Source organism: Diabrotica virgifera, chromosome 1, assembly GCF_917563875.1.
Source record: "Diabrotica virgifera virgifera chromosome 1, PGI_DIABVI_V3a".
NCBI lineage: Eukaryota > Metazoa > Arthropoda > Insecta > Coleoptera > Chrysomelidae > Diabrotica > Diabrotica virgifera.
The window spans coordinates 58,075,749-58,088,721 of record NC_065443.1 but is presented as its reverse complement, the minus strand read 5'-3'; the positions used below and the strand labels follow the sequence as shown (position 1 = coordinate 58,088,721).

The 12,973-nt window shown below is 33.5% G+C and overlaps 1 protein-coding gene across 2 annotated transcripts in view; it reads left to right on the top strand.

Annotated features, from left to right (window-relative positions):
- The window catches only part of LOC114328744 (tyrosine-protein phosphatase non-receptor type 13-like), a 1,179,517-nt gene extending 1,172,329 nt beyond the window's left edge, over window positions 1-7,188 (top strand). For both annotated transcript variants that reach the window (XM_050656417.1, XM_050656421.1), the window contains 2 exons: window positions 740-1,356; window positions 6,048-7,188. In XM_050656417.1, coding sequence (XP_050512374.1) covers window positions 740-1,356; window positions 6,048-6,955 — 1,525 coding nt within the window. In that variant the 3' untranslated portion in view covers window positions 6,956-7,188. The remainder of the gene's footprint in view (window positions 1-739; window positions 1,357-6,047) is intronic.
- Window positions 7,189-12,973: the final 5,785 nt, after the last annotated feature.

The window sequence follows — 12,973 nt, the reverse complement described above, 5'->3', positions numbered from 1 at the left end:
TGACCCGTATGCACGCCAATGGTGAATATAAAATTCTTAATTGTATATCAAAAAATTCGCAATATCTACCTCTTAAAACCTACTAAATTTTATTTGCATATCTTAACCGGTTTTAGAGCAATAAACAAATCGTCAGTTTGTAACAAAAAATTCAACATCCCGTATCTCGGAAACGAAGCATTTGCGGACGTATGTTTATAAAGCAAATGGTCATTATTTTTTTCATGCAGAATTACCCCTTAAAGTTTGTCGCACTTATTTAGAAACACCCTGTATTGATGAATAACATGGCTAGTTGCTAAGCGATTGAATAGAAAAGCAAAATGTTAAGAAAGCCTAAGGCTACAGTTGAGTTTTAATTTCAATATTTTATATACGCTAGAATATTCCACAGGGTGTTCCAAACTTTGAGGAAAGAACACACTATCATTGTTACACCCAGTGTACAATGACACTTACCTGCTTAGCAATAAGATTATTACATTGATATTCTTGAAGAATAAAGCTGTAATATACTAAAAAAATCACTCAAACCGGACAACAGGTTTAGGAAATACGAGAAATCAAAAAAGTCCCACTTTTAAGGTGGTGCGTTAATTTTGATACTTAGTGTAATAATAAGTAGCAACCCAGAAATAAATTTTAAAAATGCAAAGATATTTTAAGATAGGATTTAGTGTAAATAATAATTATAGAATTAATGACTTCAATATTTAATTATTCAATTATCTCCTTTCAGAAGCTACTTTACGTTTCGCCTGGCGTCTCTCCATCATCAATTTTTTCTTCGATTCCGAACGGACTACATATCACCCCATACATTATCTCAGCAATTCGGCGTACCTCTTAAAGACATGAAAAACGAGGCGAATTCAATGTATAAATTAGACTCTATAATGAACTCAAACTTAAATCAGAACAAGAATGGTACTGTTAACGCTGATACTGAGTTTAAAATTGAGTTCATTCAGTCATCACCGAGGTTGAGACGATATGTACCAGACGAAAATAGATTAAAAAAGGCGAAGAGTATTGGAGACTTTAACGAAACCATCAACGAAAATGATCAAAATAAAGAAAACGAGAACAATGGTTTCGGTTTAGTTCTTGAAAGCAAACACCTGTCTGGATTAACTGTCAGTTCAACTGACAAGAGGAGAGGAGTTAAAATGGGGACGCGAGCGTTTGTAAACAACTCTAAATCTGGTTTATCGCGATCGATGGAAGCTGTGAATGCCATTAGTAACGAGTACTTAGAAGAGATGTCGCTGCAGTCGGTGTCATTGCATTGCAGCTCTACTTCAGCTTCAAGGCCTACTACTGGAAAATGTACTCCTAATGAAATTTTTGTTTTAGGTAAGTAGCTAAGTATCTAACCTAAGTATCTTACCTAAGTTTTAGGTAAGATCTTTGGATGATCCCTGAGAACCAATATCAGACAAAGCATCTTAGAAACGAGCTTAACACGGTGACGGCACAACGTCTATAGACGTCTAATTTCCATTGATGTAATGTGACATAACGTCTCTAGACGACATTTTTAAAATAATGAGTCGTGACAAAAATCGATAGATCTACAGATGCATATGAAATGTGATACGACGTCCATGGTCGTCATACACATGTTTACAAAAAATGTTAAAAAACTCACTGTTTCCATAAACTACATATTATAAGTGCTAAAAGAAATTCACTAATTTCCTTATTTTACATTGCAAAATACGGTCACAACACTTGCTTATACATTTGACGCACTGTCCGTCAACGTGGTAATAGAGTTTCGTCGTATTTTTCATATTTCTCCATCTCTTATAAAATTACGTCACTACACGTAAATACATTATCATTAACATCTCCATTAGCATCAAGTGCATGTAAAAAGCTGTTCTAGTTTACGGAGAAGAAGCCTAGTAAAGCTTTTCAGACGTGGATAAAAACTTCTCACTAGACCATAATTGATTCTCTATCGAACAATACAATACCCACAACGTTTTCTTAATAAAAACACTGTAGCAGGAAGAAAGAATAGCAGGAAAAATAGACGGAAAAATTAAACTACAAATACGATAATATATGGGCGCGTATATAGTCAACCAGATTCATCAGAAATAATCTACATAAGATGCACTCAGTCAATGCATGTAGCGATCATAGCTGAGTATTATGTACACACCACATCCAAGAGAACGGCACTAACACAAATTAAAATCAGTGTCGAAGGACTAATACAAAATCCACGGAATTCTTATAGAGAAAAATAATATCAAGGAAGATTGCTGAGAAAGAAAATGATAACATCGAGAAGAGCTGGAAAAAACTCAGACATAACATAGTTCACCCACAAACAGAAGCAGTTGGAGCGCAAAAAGTAACGAACATCAACATGAAAATGGAAACGAACACTTATATTAAAAGGAAAACCCCATGGTAGAGAGGAAGTACAAACAAAATGAGGAGAAAATGGGAAAGCCTTTTTACAATATAGACACAACGAAATCGAAATCCGAAATGAAACACATACTTAAGTGAGAAAAATAAAACGACACTGGGAAAGCGTCTTAAACAGATGGAACATGACTGCTACGGACATAAAAAGAAATGTGGAGGATGATCGGGGGTTAAAAAAATATAAACGAGCTAATAAAACCCAGACACATTCAGAAGCAACAGAGAATTTTCGACCCTATTTGCTAAAGGTGGCAATAATGAACCACCAACACCGGAAGTGACCAAAACTGAGAAATAAACATTCAAAAGAAAAAGATAAAGGAAAGGGACTGTTATATATTTAGTAGTTAAGATCTAAGGCTACTAATGTCTACCTTAGTTACTAATGTTTTTCAGATCGTTCTTCCCTAACAAGGTTTATTTCGCCGATAGATTCTTCACTTGTATTACTGGTACAACCATTAATCTGGAGTGCATTGTTTCCTTTTAAACAAACTTTTTCTAGGTGTCCCACTTTTTGACATTTGTGGAAAGTTCTTTTAATGGCCCAACATTCGTTGGATCTATGATCTGATTGTCCACATCTAAAACATTTTCCCTTTAAGTCTTTTAATGTTATATTTTCATGTTTTTTCTTGTAAGTACATGATCTTTGAGGGTTTTTTACAGATGTCGACAATTTGTTCACCGTTTCAATTTCATTACGTATGCCTGCAGATATTTTATTGTTTTCTATTTTTCCCATTTCAATTGATGTAGCTATCTGAACTAATTTTGAGAATGTGTGTGTTTCTCTGTCTTGCAGAATTTTTATTCGAATTTCGCTGTCATGCAATCCTCTGATGAACTGTAACGATAAAAATCCATCTATTGTGGACTTACAACAATTCTGGCATTTGAATTCACAGTTAGAAGCAAGTTTCTTGAGTTCTGCAGCGTATGTTGCAACAGTTTCATTTTGTCGTTGTAAATGTGTAACAAATTTATGTTGTTAAGCCCACAAACTAGGTTTAGGATCAATAAAGTCATCAAGCAGTTTAATTAATTCTTCAAAGCGTTTATTTAATGAATCCTCCGGAGAACAAAGATTATGTAGAGTATCATAAAGTTGTGGAGAGATCGTAGATAATAGAAAGTAAATTTTACTTTGCTCATCTGTGATGTTATTTAATAGGAAAAATACCGTCAATCTCCTTGTAAAGTTATTGTTTCTCTTTCTTGTAATGGTTGAAAATTAACTTTTGGTAATTGTATCTTATGGTCTATGTTTTGAATTTTCGTACTACATACAGTGTCTCCACGGATGGGGTGCCCAAGAGGAAAAACTTTTTTATTTTCAATTTTAGCGAAAAATGTCATTCTTGATAAAAACTTTTGCTTGTTCTAAAACCCCATTAAACGAAATCAAATTCAAGTTTTTCAAAACCTGCTTAATTTTGTAACCTATTTTTTGTAATTCCCTATAAATTTTTGCACTAAGTTCGAAATCGTAACAATAATCTAGTGTTGCTAAGCTACAATGTAGCTTAGTAACTGTCAACTCTGATAAATAATTTGCGAATTGTCATTATTTTTCGACAAGAAAATGTTAAGCATCCAACAATAAATTCTTTGTTGAACACTTAAAATTATCGAAAAAAATGATAATTGGCAAATTATGTATCGGAGTGGATAGTTACTACATTGTAGCTTACCAACACTAGATTATTGTTACGATTTCGAACTTAGTGCAAAATTTTATAGGGAATTACATAGAATAGGCTACAAAATTAAGCAGGTTTTGAAAAACTTGAATTAGATTTCGTATTATGGGGTTTTAGAACAAGCAAAACTTTTTATCGAGAACGACATTTTTCGCTAAAATTGAAAATAAAAAAGTTTTTCCTCTTGGGCACCCCATCCGTGGACACACTGTATAACATCTTGGTCGTTTGATCCGTTTTTCTTTCGCAAAATTAGGAGTTTGGTCTTTATCATTGTATATTTTTCTTCAAATTCAAATCTTTCTTGTTCTTGTTCTGTATCTGCGTCTTCAGTTTCTTGTTCGATATCATATTGTATATTTTGAAATTTCTTTATGGTTTCGTCTAACGTCTCTAATCTGGATTCAATTTCTTCGTTTGTGATTTCTCGTTCATGTAAACAGTTTTCAGTTTTTGTCAGAGTGCCTCGTAAACAGGCTCGTACTTTTTTTAGCTTTTTAATGTCCATTCTACTAATCTCGTCGCCAATATTATATACAAGAAATGGACATGTTAACAGTTTAATCTAGAAACGTAAAAAAACATTAGTAACAACTAACATTAGTAGCCTTAGATCTTAACTACTAAATATATAACAGGAAACATTAAGGAAATTGAACAAAAGAAAATCACCAGGAGAGGACATAATACCGAATGAACTCCTAAAGTAGGGAGGACGAGATCTTGCCATGTAACTATTAAAGGTAATCCAAATATTAATAGAAATACCTCACTCCAAAAAAGGGAACAAATCAACCGAGACCCTCAAAGGGACCGAAACAACTACAGAGGAATCAACCTCTTAAACATCACACTACAATTAACAACCAAAGTGATAACACTTAAATTGAATGAAATTATAATACTAACAGAAGAACAACAAGGTTTTAGAACGAGAAGATCGTGGCATTGACGCTATATTTATAATGATGCAAGAGAAATCACTTCATCTTTTCATGTGCAATGTACTTAGATTATAAGCAAAATTTAAAAATAAATTCACTCTCAAAAATTAACTCTCAAACTTCTTCACCAAAGCACCAATAAAGTCCATTCTAAAGTAATTATCTTCTTACATTAGCTCTTCTTGAGTCGTTTTCTTATGATTCAAAATCCTTAAAATAGACCACACACAGGTAAATGAGGTTTAACTTCGAATGATCTTATTTCTCAGTTTTATGGCACTACCATCCTGTACGATAAGCGTAGCCAGGGGCTTAGGCTAAGGCTCCACGGGCGACAAATTTACGCTAGAAGTAAGCTTAAGCTTAAGCGTGTTTTATACTGTCTATTTTGTTCAAATTTAAATTTTGAAGAAAGCAGAAAATTGTAAGAAGTTAGGATATATTATATTTTTCTTTGAATTCTTGTTTCGGAGTGACTATTCTACCAACCGAAGAATTTTAATCCATCGCCTGCTACAATGCTTATGTCGACACTTATAATTTTCACTGCTTCCTGTTTTTTCTGTTTTTTCTTCAATTGTTTCACTACTCTCGATTTAAGCTGATCCCATCATCTTTTTCTTAGTTATTGTATACTAAATTGTCTTAATAAGAGAGTAATATTTTCATTTTTAAATATTACGCCAAAGAAGACAAAAGGTAGCACAGAACAACATGAGATGTGCTAGTTCACTCTGCATTCTGCCAGCGTTCAATTCAAATGGTAAGGTTCTTTAACCTTATTACGATGATAAAATTGTTTAACGTGTTTTTTGTGAAAGTCCCTTGTGCTGTTCTGTATGTTTATATTTAAATATTCAGCCTTTGAGCGATCACCTAGGAATTAATAAATTTTACACACTTCAAAAATACTTTTCTTTTCCCAGTCATTCACTTTAATTTTTTGTTTCAGATTCTACACTGAAACAGACTAGTCAGCTATTTTTGCCCAATTTCCAAGAGACTATCAGTGAATCTCTACAAGAGAAACTTAACAACTTTTCCTTCGTTGAAGAAAGGATGTTGTTCAACGTTTCTTTACAGAGAGAAAACGGTAGCTTCGGTCTTCAAATCACTGAAGGGTCAGACGGAAACGTTTACATACAGTCGGTGATAGAAGGAGGCCCAGCGCATCTTAAAGCCAACGTGCAACGGGGTGACCAGATCATTGCTGTCAATAAAAAGTCGTTGTTGGGTCTAAAGTACAACGAAGCTCTAGATATTTTGAAAAGTGCCGGACAGGAAATACAGTTTGTGCTTGCTAGAAATTCACAAAATTTGACAAAGACTAAGTCAGTTTCAAGCATTTTGTCAAAGAATGAATTACAATTAGGTCATAGTTATCTCTGTGATAGCCCAGTGGAGAAACATGTTACAGAGAGCTGTAGGGATATATCAAACGTAAGCAAGTATGGAAGGCTATCAAGTCAAACTGAAGTACCGTATCATAAGCATATTCGTTATAAGATTGAACCCGAAACCGATAGTTTTATGTCCAACAAGGATTTTCCAACAAGGCCAAGTCTAAGTCGATCTTTGTCAAAATCTTGTACCAATCTATATTCCTCCGACAACGATAAAGCTATAGTCGTCGAGATGATTCCCAAAGAACATATTGATCTGTCCAATATCAATTCTTTGGATAGGAAAACCTTGAGGGAAGATATGACTAAAGTACCAATAGCCATGCCGCGAAGTTTGGGCGTTAGTAGACGATGGAGAGGACCCGTTAAGTACCCGGTTACGCCAATAAAAAAACTGTCACAGTTAAACGACAGTACGTACTTGTCAACTTCGGATGAAGAGCAAGTTTTCATATAACACCACTGATAATAACTAGGATTATTATGGAACTAAAATTATTTTTAACATGGTTAGGTAATGACTGTTATAGGATGTTCTACGTCATAAGTTGTTGGTAGTTGAGAAACTTTTATATATAGTTTAATAAGTGTGCAATATTTATTCGAGCAACTTGCTTTTTGCTACGTAGCTGTTAGCAACACTTCATATTTACAGTTATTTCTAGGTGCAATATAGTTTAATAAAAATAGTGTGTTGTTTAATTTTTACCCCTTAATAATCCTTGTAGTTAACAAAAAAAAATGAATAGGTCAAACTGGCAACAGGTGTATTTTCTCAAATAACTTTCATAGTGTGTAAGATATATGATATATAGTCAGCTTTGGGATAGGCCAGTGGAAAAACATGTTACAGAGAGCTGTATGTAGGGATATATCAAACGTTAGCACGTCTGGAAGGCTATCAGATCAAACGGAAGTACCGTATCATAAGCATATTCGTTACAAGATTGAACCCGAAATCGATAGTTTCATGTCCAACAAGGATTTTCCACAAAGGCCAAGTCTAAGTCGATCTTTGTCAAAATCTTGTACCTGTACCAATCTATATTCCTCCGACAACGATAAAGCTATAGTCGTTGAGGTGATTCCCAAAGAACATATTGATATGTCCAATATCAATTCTTTGGATAGAAAAACCTTGAGGGAAGATATGACTAAAGTACCAACAGCCATGCCGAAAAGTTTGGGCGTTAGTAGGCGATGGAAAGAACCCGTTAAGTACCCGGTTACGCCAATAAAAAAACTTTCACAGTTAAACGACAGTACGTACTTCGGATGAAGAGCAAGTTTTCATATACATAACACCACTGATAATAACTAGGATTTTTATGGAACTAAAATTATTTTTAACTTGGTTCGGTAATGACTGTTATAGGATCTTCTACGTCATAGGTTGTTGGTAGTTGAGAAACTTTTATATATATAGTTTAATAACAGCCGGTTTCCAAAACGTTATTCAAATCTCCGATCATCTAATCGGCTATCAGATTTGATCAACTGTTAACCTGTGATGGGTTTCTGAAAGGCCAATTATTGAAAAGTTACATGATCATAGATCATGTAAATCGATGATCTGACAAACGATTTGGTATCGATACTGTCACAATCGGCTGTTATCCTTCAAAATTTCAATTACATTAACCTCTAAATCCAAAGTTGTATCTTTAAATTCTAAAGGTGCATTCTCTCTTATGTTGGTACTGTCACTTTTGTTTGGAGCAAGAATTAAACGAGAGCATTTTAAGAATGAGGCTAGATAATTTAAAAAAAAATGAAACGCATGATATTTGCGCGAGGAGAGCTGGTGATATAAAACAGTTTATTTATTATCTATAATATTTTGTACTCGTATTTTTATTTTTTGTCAATGTATTTACTTTCTGTATATATTTTTAATTTATTTAGTGGCTGTTTTATTGTTTTTAAAGTTAGCTGCTATAATTTCTCACACGTTTTCTCTCTTATTTACATCCCTATAATCATTATGTTCTGCTTTTTAGAGCTCTGGCCTCTCAAAAACTAGCTCTATGAGTCTAGCATCGTTGTTATATTACATTTTTAAAGTAAAAAATTTATAAATTATAAAATCAAATATAAAAAAATGTCCGAGATGTCCATGTTCTGAAAGTTAAATAAATATTTTTAAATTATGTATTTCTTTCATAAAAAATTCTTATTTTTATCGAATAATATGATTTATCATATTTATAGATCTGTTATTTGACCATTTTTTCTCGGTATTTGTTAATTACAGTTAAAAAACTAAAAAAAAACTCTTAACATCCCGTTAATCGATGAATAATCTCAGATTGGCTAACAGTCCATATTGACCGCCGTTTGACAAGCGAAACTGGTTAATCGACCTTTCGGAGACTCAAAACACTTATAATCGGCTGTTAACTAACGATTAATCGTTTGTCAGGTGATCGACTGTTGTTAAAACTAGTTTGATTGATGTTTGTGACGCATTTAATCTATTGTTAATATAATTTTTGCGTTGATCATCCTTTCGGAAACCGGGCGTTAGTATGCAATATTTATTCGAGCAACTTGCTTTTTGCTACATAGCTGTTAGCAACACTTCATATTTACAGGTATTTCTAGGTGCAATATAGTTTAATAAAAATAGTGTGTTGTTTTATTTTTACCCTTTAATATAACGTTTTCTTGTAATTAACAAAAAAATGAATGCCTACTGACGGATTATTGTATTATTTACTATAAACAAAATAAAGGAAAGATTACTGGCAAAACTCGCAACGTGAATGCATAGGAAAACAGATAAAAAGTTAGAAGACAATCGGAAATACGTATGTCTGACTAGTTGGTCGTCATCATTACGGTGCAGCCAACTTGGAGCAGGAGCAAGTTAACTTGGAAAAAGATCACTACAGGAGCAATGTGCCCAATTGCGGCAACAATGTCAGAAGACCCTGCGTTCCAGAGCTACAAATAACACAGCCACACTGAGGAGCGATATATACCTGAGGAAGGGAAGGTTAGTTGTAGCTCTGGGATGTAAGTTCTTGTGACATTGTTGCCGCAATTGTGCACATCTCTCTTGTAGTAATCTTTTTCCAAGTTAATTTGCTCCTCCTAATTTATTATATATGAAACTTAAAGCTAAAATTAGTATCATTACAAGAATTGACATCAAAATTAAACTTACTAGGCTTCCGGGTTGAACAGCGTCGATATTCTCTTGGGCGAGCTTTCGACATCATCTTCAGGGATTCCGGGGTCTCAGTCTCCCGAGTCCTCCGACACTACTACACTGTACACTTGACGATGTAGTACTGCACAGTATTGAAAAATTCAGAAATACGGGTAATGTATTTTGCCAACGAAAAGGAAACTCGGAGCGTCCCAGGACAGTTAACAACAACAATAACCATGGGCGTATTTTTAAGCGAATCTTGGAAAATCCGAAAGCCAGCCAGACAAGGACAGCGTTGCATCTTGGTGGAAATGAAAAACAATTTCCCAAACTCCCATCTTAAAGTTCAGGAAAAGACTCACCCATTCATATGTCAACCATCCATTTTGGTCCAAGGGTGTGGATTTACGGCCCTTTCTATTTAGGGTCTGTTTTTCGTTCTCGTCCCCAAAACTCCCAAAAACTTCGAAAATTTAAGTCCGACTTTTGCGGTTTCTAATAGTACCGATCATTACCTTTCCAACGCATGTCTAATTTTGGAAATCGGTTATACCATTCAAAAGTTACCGAGCTCAGAAATATGACTCAATTTCTATTTAAAAAAGGGAAAATGTTTGTTTATATGTATGTATGTATGTATGTTTGTATGTATGTGTGTGGAAAAGTTAAACCAATTTGATTTTTTTTTTGTGTTTGAAGAGAGGGTCAGGGCCGATTCAGAACCGGTGTAGTTTGTGACTTTTGACCACCCATAAGCCAGCTATAGGACTTGGTAGGTACCAAACGGCTTATTTTTTGGGGGTATATATCTTCGGTTCAAAGAGACGGAAGAACCGCAAATACACCAAATCAGTAGTGTTGAGTTAAGCTTTCACATGGTGTCTAAGCCGTCGATCAGGATAAGATATACACACGGCTCAGTCTAGCCGAAAAACTGAAAAACTAAACTTTGAAAATTTTGGTTTTTCGACAATTACTCAAAATTTCAACCTACTAGTTGCGCCAATAACTGAGCGTTTATAGAAGGACTCTAGGCGAATCTAACGGTGTATACCTCATATCCGAGAAAATTCGAATTTTGAAGTTATAGGCTTCATAAGTATGATCAAATCTATTTCCTATGGGAGAAAACGGTTTTTCAAGCTCAATAATTAATATAATAGCTTCAGTTATCATACTTGACTATAGATGCATCAGATACTACTTGTCAATACGTTTCAAACTCATGTTTAGTGATCAAAATCGGTTAAGCCGTTTAGAAGATATTAAGCTACAAAAGTATAATCCAATTAACGATTATTCCCGAAATGGTTTATGTAGTTGTAGTGGCTACGACGCTAAATTTGATCCGGTAACTGGGAATTCGAGTATATTTACTTACCGGCCATCCCAATATTTTTTTAATCTATTTCGAATAGAAAATAATCTAGTGTACATTCGATGGACACTAGATCATTTGGGAGATAATGCGACAAAGGCGACCATCTATAAAGCTTAACGTGTAATCAAGAAACATTGCATTTAACTTCATATATTTAATTTATAAATAACTTTGAAAAACTCCTGATACAAGATTAAAAAACCGCTAAACGCCGTAAAAATGAGTGGCGCATACAATATTCCAGCTACAAAAGATCTGATATGAATATTACGTGGCGCGAAAATGTATTTTCATTTTGATGCAAAACAAAATTCTAGTTTTATTTTAAAATATTTTTCCATAACATTTGCTAAATTTCAAGTAAACGTCCACAAAACAGTTTCTAAATTCAAACTGTATCAAAGTTACTCTTTTGTGGCGCGTTTTGCTTCAAATTGAGCAAATATTATGGAAAAATCTTTTAAAATAAAACTAGAATTTTATTTTGCATCAAAATGAAAATAGATTTTCGCGCCACGTAATATTCATATAAGATCTTTTGTAGCTGTTAATTACCGTTAATAGAGAAATATCCAGTAAGGTATATTTACTATTAATTAAAATTAATAATTAGTTATTAACGGTATCTATTAACGTTATCTATTAACAGTATTATTTATATATTATTTTAAAGTGCGCATGCGATTTTCCTACAATTTATCACTGCCTAGTCGCCGACAGTCTCTGCGAACGCAACTATATACATCGATACCTACATGTAGAGAAACCTACAACAAAAATTGGCAACATGGGAAAGGACAACATAGAAAATTACAATTTTGCTGAATTTTAGCAAAATCTCATTATAATCCAGTATTATAATAGGTATAAATTATTAAATATTTCGACCTAATATAAATTAAATAAAAGGTTAGTAGTAATATATACTTCTATTTCATAAAAATATGTTTCAAATTAGCATGACAGTTTATTCATCAGGCACCAAAATTAATAATTTTGACTGATTTTAGATACAAATAATATTAATATTGCTTTTTAATATTCGTTTCATCATATTTTAATATTATTTATCCTATTCCCGACGAAGACAAATCCAAAGACACAAAAATTATAATAAAATATATTTACTAAAAACACCAATATATTTTTTTCACACATTGTTTGCACTGATACATACGTAACTTGGAAGATTTAGCATCTAGCTTCATACTGTCGTGTGAAACTACTATAGATTCGCTTTCAAGATGCAGTAGAAATAAACAAACCAAGACACGTTAAATGCCACTAGGAGCACAACCGAATCATAATTTACAATGTATAAACATTGTAAATCCCAAATCATGATTTCCAAAGTTTATACATTGTAAATTATGATTCGGGAGTGCTCCTAGTAGCATTTAACGTGTCTTGGTTTGTTTATTTCTACTGCATCTTGAAAGCGAACCTAGTGTAGTTCATAAATATTGTCGTTTTTATAAAAATTCACTCTCAACAATTTTCCCAATCGCGTCTAAAGAAGTATAACTTCAATAATTATGTTAATGTCTATATATTACTGAATGGAGAATTGGACGACCTTTCAAATAAGCCATCACACGACCCCTATTCTCATTTATAAAATCATCGATAACCTACGTCATCACGCCTAGATGGATGACGTCACTAGTGCGATATATAGGTACGCAAAAAATTGTAATTTAAAAATAAAAATCGGCCTGTTTCGGGATTTATTTCCAAAATCGCCCAATTAAGAAAAAAAAATGAATTTACTCCAACCTTTACGTGCTTATTGTATAAAACTTGCTTTATACAAAACTGTCTTCAAGCATATAGGAAGTAAAATTACCGATATTTTAAGTCTCTATTCCTAAAACCTCTGCTAACAATTCATTTTAATTAGGATCCAATCATTAAAATGATAACTAGTAGACAATGTA